This window comes from Urocampus carinirostris, chromosome 1, assembly GCF_059441175.1.
Source record: "Urocampus carinirostris isolate Australia breed hairy pipefish chromosome 1, RoL_Ucar_1.0, whole genome shotgun sequence".
Lineage (NCBI taxonomy): Eukaryota > Metazoa > Chordata > Actinopteri > Syngnathiformes > Syngnathidae > Urocampus > Urocampus carinirostris.
This window is the reverse complement of record NC_142349.1, coordinates 32,323,808-32,331,449: the sequence shown is the minus strand read 5'-3', so window position 1 is coordinate 32,331,449 and position 7,642 is coordinate 32,323,808. Positions and strand designations below refer to the sequence as shown.

Below are 7,642 nucleotides of genomic sequence, written 5' to 3'. Positions count from 1 at the left end.
TAGACACTATCGCTCCAGTTGATGGCAGCATAATTCTACAACCGAACAACCACCACTTGACAGTGAGCGTTCTTTATGTACAATTAAAAATGTCCGCAAGTAACAAACGAAGTCGTGTGATGCTTAAAGTAGCTCAGAAAGAACATGGTGTAGTGTATCCCGTGACGAATCTATTGAATGTACGACTCATGTTGTAGAAAACACTTGTGGATTGACTTGAATCCGTCTCTTCAGCGTGTGCTAAAACCAAAGCGCCAACCGATGCTCGTACTGTCCTTAGATATTTTAAGATACCATGATTTTAAAAAAGACCTATAATTTAGAACTTTGCGAATCTCGTGCTACATTTTGTCGAATATTTAATTAATGGGGAATTCTTTTGAATATGTTCTAAAACTCGTAAAATATTAAAGACGTTACAATATCCGACCCCTCCCTTTAATTCTAATTCTTTATGCGTGTACAGTGATGAAAGGTGGTGTTGATCATTAGCATTGGGATAAAAGACAGGAAACGGTTCTGGTAACGCCCACAAATTGGTCTGCGACAACACCTCTAAAATGGCTCCGAGCACCCTCATTTCTTCACCGACCTGACTGTAGGTCACGTGCGACTTTAATCTATGAAGAAGAAAATACAACCCGTTGCTTTTGAGATTTTTTTTGTCATATAAGGTTTTTGATAGTGATGGCAAAATTAAGCCCCATAAAGCAGGGAAGCCTTGCATGGAAATCACTTACACTAACACACGTAGGGGCTTCAAGATGAATTATTTCCCCGATTACGCCCTCAAGTGGACAGAATAATTGATAACATGCTCTGTGCGTGTAATACAATAATGTGATGCAAATCGTTCTCTGAATACAAAAATATTTACAGTATATATTAAATTGTTTTGTAGTACTTGTCGATGTGCTTATGCAGCACGGGTAAATGTGACCATAGGAGGTAAGAGAACGTGTTTATAATTTTTTAACTCATTCAATGTCAGACGTTTTTGAAACCAGGCGAAGTTAAGTGGGATCCGTAAGCGTTCGTTTGTCTCTTTTCTTTCAAACTGCACTCAAACCCAGCTAACCATTTTCAGAATCAGTCACAAGGTACACCCACTTTGCAGGGCTTCAATTGTCACCGACTTATGTCATCAACGCACACCTCGACTCGCGGTTCATGAACCAGTTCACCTAAAATACTCGGCACACGCTTCAGTGATTCGAATCGGGAAGCACATCTCTAGTTCTTGTCGATTCATGCATTGGTCCAACTAACTCATAATCAATACGACCACCACCCGAGTCACAAATACAGTGACTCTCAAGTGTTGGTAAATTGTGTTACCCATGGTACAATTATATGAAATGATCTGCATTTATATAGCGCTTTTCAAGTCAATACTTCCCAAAGCGCTTTACAGTGTGCTTTACATTTCCCAATAGCGGCCATGCAGCCATGTGAGGCGCTAACCTGCTTATTTGGGGGCATTAGGGGTTCAGTGTCTTACCCAAGGACACTTCGACATGTAACACGGAGGAGCCGGGATTCGAACTGCGATCTCTTGATCTCAAGACGAGCGCTCTTTCTCCTGAGCTTTCTACCTTTACCAAACCCCCTCCATGCTTCAACTTTAGTTACAGGGTTCAAATGGGTGCTTGAAATCCATGAAAATGTTTGAATATTAATGTGTTTTCAGGGACTAAAAAGTGCTAGAATTTTGGCTGAAGCGCTTGCTAAAACTGAAATTTGTCGCCATGCTTCGCTACAAGTCCGCCTAAAATGACACAGAAAGTGTTCTCTGGATGCGTCACTTGGCCATTGCTTATTTTCTTCCCTCGTGATTAATGGCAGTTAGCATTAGTTTGCAAAGTATTGTCCTATGAAGCGTCATCACCCTCTTCGGGTGGCGCCAAAGAGGATATTTACAATGAAGTGTACTATTGGCCATTCACAACACCAAAGGTAGTGCCCGTAACTTAAAATATTCTACTTTCTGACGCCATCTTCAGGCTGAATTCATCATTGCAGCTTCTGTCAAGCTGCTTGTATGGCGCGTGCACGTACATGTCTCTCTTGGACGTGCTTGAATGACCTCCTCTTTTTTCATTTTTGTGGGGGCTTGGGTTGGCATTTGAACTGTATTTAAAACTGTCCTTTTTATACTTTCACCATTTTCATCCTACAAATAAAGAACACCTGGGGAAATCACCTCCCCCCCAGTTCCCTACCTCCTTAACTTCAATATATTCTACTTGCTGGCCCCATCATTGCAGCCAGTCAAGTTGCTCGTATGGCGCATGCACTGCACATATCTTTTAGATGCGCTTGAATACTCTTCTTTCATCTTTTTGGGAGTTTGGGTGAACATTTGGACTGTATTTGATAGAATCATTTTATTTCTTTCACTATTTTCATCCAACAATCAAAACAGATTTGAGCACGTGCGTGAAATTGGGACTTGAGAAATAGGAAAATTGGCTTTGAAATTCCTGTATGCAAGGTGTACCTACCCTGTAGTTAATTGTACATCTGCCTATGGTTGCGATGTATCACATGACGGGCATTCTTGCATTTGAGCACGTATTTGGGTTCTTTTTTCTGAAACAAAAATATGTTTTTAGGTTATTTACAATACACAGTATGTGTTTTCGATTAAATTCATGGAAAGATACAATGAGAAACAACAAATGAATATCAAACACTACTGGTACAGTACTGTAACATTTACATTTATGAAATTGGCCCTTCTCTCCACCCCTGAAAGGAATTACCAATAGATGCCATAAGGTGGTGTCAAAGCACGAATTTATGTAGGCTATCAACAGGTAATCGCTAAAATTAGTCTTTTTAGGTTTCAGACAAAACAAATTGGGACCTGGGCACTATTTTTGAACATACAGGATTTTGATTTGAATGAACCATCCTACCATCTTTGTGTAAAGTGGACTAAAGTGCTTATCAAATATTAAAGTACAAGCACTTTAAAGATATTACCTTTATCTCAATAACTGTTCAACTCATCCCCATTTTAACAAGTACAAATCTCTTCTTTTAAACAGAAAAAAATATACCATTCTGTTTTCTTGTTAAATAGGAGAATATTCCTTTGCCATTTAGTATTTTGACTTTAGTGTCCTCAGTACATTGCATATTTTCTCCACAGATAAATATGTACTTTGCAGGTCTGTTCAAATTTGTTGTCATCTTTATTTATTGGTGCTGTATTCTTGTTTTTCCAGGTGAGAGACCATTCCCATGCACCTGGGCCGACTGTGAAAAAAAGTTTGCCCGCTCGGACGAGTTGGCTCGCCACACCCGCACACACACTGGAGAGAAACGCTTTCTGTGCCCATTGTGTGACAAGCGCTTCATGCGCAGCGACCATTTGATCAAGCACGCCCGGCGCCACCCCGACTTCCAGCCTGCCATGTTGGGGCGAAACAAGGGCATGTCCTCTCCCAGCCTTAGTGTCAAGAATTAGACCGTTAGACACTCAAAGGTTTGGAATTGTGAGGGGCGTGGTCAAAAGCATAAATGTTCAAAATGTGGGATAGGACCAGCTACATCTTAATTTGAGCAAAGTTTAAGAGGCGTACACAGGGCTGAGTACTAGCATTAGCTGTGCATCCTGCACAATGGAGTCAGCTGACTGACTACCTTCCATCTGCAACATAAAAAGGGTTGGGTAAAATTGGCAGGTCATGCAACATAGATTTTGAAGTGCTTTAAGATTCCACTCAATCGATTCTTGAAATGAATTGACTCCATTGGACTTTCTTTTCTAATCACCACATAAGAGCAGGTGGCAAATTAAAGAGAAATTAAGTCAAATGTAAAGCATCATGATTTATTTGTGTAATTTTTATTTACTTTGGGAGGTAATAGGTCAAAAAGATCACACCAGCAAACAATGGCATTATGTCTTTAATGTATACATTCATGTTGCACAACACATCCAGGATAAAAGAAACGATTTGCTGAAAATTATTAAAAAAAAATTGAGTTTCTTTTGTCAGGCGGGGTTTGATGTGTCAAAATGACAAAAGAAACCCAGCAGAAGTAACTTTTCAGTTTTCACAATTTGCAGGGATTTTTTTCTGATCTTTGTCATAATATGCACATCACCGAAACCCATAAGCCAAATCGCCTCTGTCATCTTCTGGTTACGTTTTTAAAATTGTTGCTGTACTCTATCTACAGTTGCATTTATTTCCTGTAGGTAGCACAAGAATATTGTGATGTTAGTTTAGCACAACAACATTATTTCTATTCATAGCTTTGCTGATTCTGTTTTTGCAAGTTTTAGTGGTGATACATTCCTTTTTTAAATTTCATTTAAAGCATCATTAAATGTATTTTGTCTTATAAACTTAGTTCAAATATGAATTTGGCCATGAAGTGACTTGATTTTCACTGTACAAGAGCTGTTTGCACACCATCCATTATACCACCATCCTTTAGCAACCTGAAAACGCTGACACATAATACGCCGTAGTATTATGTCTAATTTGATGCAAATGTATATAAGCTTTAAGCTATAAATGTAGGACAAAACTTGCAGCTAACAGCAGAAGTAATACATGTAATGTAGTCCTTATATTAGGGGTAATAATATGAGCTTCATAGGGAGGCTTTGCCTGTGAATCTGTGCTGGTATGCGTGTGTGCTTTTCTTTATATATATATATATATATATATATATATATATATTATTTTTTGGGGGGCACAATTAATTTTGATGTGCATCAAGTCCCTGTGTAGTATGCAGCGCGATAGCAGAAATACCTTTCAGGTGAACATTTTTTTCTCACACAGCAGCCTTATAAATAAGACATTTGCCATTAGGCGATAATGTGGTACTGCTGAGCAAAGTAGTTTTATTGTCTGAGCTAAAGAACGGGAGCAAATGTAAATGTTTTTTTTTTGTTCCATACAATCTCGTCTTTTTGTTCAGATGGCAGTAGCAGGGAGCTACAATGTTAGGAGCAAATACCAAATATACTCAGTGACAGCCTGTTTTTCAAATGCATCTCAGATTCTGTTGGTTTTGGAAATGCTTGAGCCCACATCCGTTTTATTTTGGTCAAAACCACAGAAACAGAAGAGTTTTTTTTTTTCTCACAAATTATTAAATATGGTTGGAAATTTCAGGCAATGGTGGTTGTAATGGAGATGTTGATCAACTACTTCAGTCCTGTAATGTGGATTTAATCAATGGGAGAGAAGATGGATGAACTTTTCCACTATTATGAACAGATATGCAGACTTATCTAAGAAAATTTGAGTGTTCTGCTTTTGTCCAGTCTCTTGATCTTCTACCCAAGTCCAATGGTGCAGTTTGAATTCATAAATCTGGGATTTTGTAAAGTTTATTGAAATTAGCTAGTGGACAAACTAATTTTCAACTTCCTCTCCCGTGTCACCCATTGTTGGGTTACACTTAACTGTTAAATATGCTAACTGGGGTATCAACCATGACTAACAATTCCATGCTGTTCTTCAATTTGTTGGGGAGTAGAAAAATATGACTGAGGAGGGAACACTTTACAGGTTTCCCTTGCACATACACACAATGAAATCAAGCAAGCCTGTTTTTCCATACTGTTTGACCAGCATGGACCTATTTCCCTTTGCCTCAACACTTCTTCAGGAGACTGAAAGCCTTAAATTACATTGTAACTGCTTTGCCCCATGTCTACAATTTCATTCTATTCATTGTATAAGAAAACACATTGTATTGTTTTGGGGCTAGATACACATACTACTTATGCAAAATGGCAATTTTGCCCTCAAGGTGTATAGTGTTTTTGTTTGAAAGAAAAAAAACAGGTCAAGTTAATGTCACTATCCACCTTCAAGCAAATATTGTGGAACTTTAAAAATGCATTGTCAGTTTTACAAACTGAAACTGCATTTAGTCTAAGTGCTTTAACATAGTGCAGCAAAAATTGTTTGGATTTTCGGACGAGCAAAGATACGTTTTTCTCCACTACTCATTTACCATTAGAACTGTATATACAAGAGATATTGGTCGGTATCAACATGAAGCTCCTGTCATGTTTTCAAAACATCTTTAACAAGGTAGTCAATGAGACATCCTGAAGTATTTTAGTGGTCAATCATCTCCAAGCTAACCAAATTCATTTGAATGACACAGAAAAAAAATATTCAATATGTGCAAAATTAAGTAGGTCTAAGAGTGGGGATTAAAAATAAAAAGGAGACTTCTCAAAGGCACCTTATCCTTATGTTGATATTGCTTCACACTATCTCACAATTTCCTGACAACTGGACTTATTGTTGTAAATGTCTTCCACTTAATGTTTTTTCACATCTGTTGGTTTTTGATCACTGCTGGACAGTGACCGCATGGACAGTTTTTCAGTCACTCACACAAACTACCTGTTTTCTTTCCTCACTGTGGAGCTTGTGCAATTTCCTCCCTCTCAAACAAGCAAGTGTCCTCAAATACTGCAGGTTCAAAAGCTATCCAATTGCAATAATACATACCTCACAGTTTTCCACATTTTTCATGCAAACAAATCTTGTTGTGTGCTTCTGTCTTTGAGTTGTCACACATTTGTCATTGAGCTTCCTCTACCGACATGTTGCATTAAGCATTCAGCTAAATGAGATTTGTTGAAAGGAGTCGAGCAAAAGTAAAAAAGAATAACTGCTGATAATAGTTGTGGAAGAGCTTAGTCAAAATTGTTCATATCACTGAATGTTTTGTGGGACGCATGATTCATTTCCTTTTTGTGTGCTGCCTTGTTGAGGAATTAAAAGAAAAAAAAATATTTTCATTACACTAATTGTACATTGTACGGGACTTTATTTTAGTTGTTTTTTTTTCCTTTTTACTACGATGACCTTTTTAAATATCCTTATGAAAAGGCGTTAGTTTAGAACAATACGATGAAATAATTGCTGCAACAAGCTGTTTTGATATTTATTCTCAGGTTTGTTCCATTCTTCAGCACCAGGCTTCCTAGATTTTCCGTGCAACAAAATCAGGTTTTTTTTTTTTTTAGCTGATTAATTTATTACAAAAGGTATCGTTTGTGTGGTTTGATTACTTTCATAACTACATTTGTGACATGGAACTGCAAATATTTTTTAAAAGGGTTCCAATGTTTGCTTGATAAAATGTTTTTTTTTCCTTTTTTCAATAAAAAAAAACATTTATTCATGTGTTTGTCTCTGCTGTTAAATTTGTGAGGATCATGTTTGCTTTACTAACGATCATGATAATTTACCATCTACTGGTATGATTCAAAATAGCCAAGATTATAAAATTATGCTATGAATCTGCTCTTTGTTCAAGTCTAATGTGTAAATGTCAAAACGTGTGTTGTAGTTTTAATGCTTACCCTTAAATTAAGCTGCAGAATTAGAATGCAAAACTGGGCCAGGTCACAAAATATATTGTTAGTTTTTCCCTCTACACACCTTATGGCTCAAAGCTGATGTTATCCCTCAACCACTAAGGTCGTAGGGGCACCATTTCCTGTCGTGTGTCTCAAGCTAGTACAACCTGTTTGCGCCCATCCCTCTCCAGGCCGACATTGTAACCGACTGCAAAATCTCAGCACAAATTCGACCCAATCCTTTGCCCCACCTTAGATCACAGAATGTACTTGGAATACTTT

The 7,642-nt window shown here is 37.7% G+C and overlaps 1 protein-coding gene across 1 annotated transcript in view; it reads left to right on the top strand.

Moving 5' to 3' along the window:
- The window catches only part of LOC148374352 (Krueppel-like factor 9), an 8,674-nt gene extending 1,489 nt beyond the window's left edge, over nucleotides 1-7,185 (top strand). Inside the window, exon 2 of the mRNA XM_088335270.1 lies at nucleotides 3,234-7,185. Within this exon, the coding sequence (XP_088191396.1) occupies nucleotides 3,234-3,475 (242 nt within the window). The 3' untranslated portion in view covers nucleotides 3,476-7,185. The remainder of the gene's footprint in view (nucleotides 1-3,233) is intronic.
- Nucleotides 7,186-7,642: the final 457 nt, after the last annotated feature.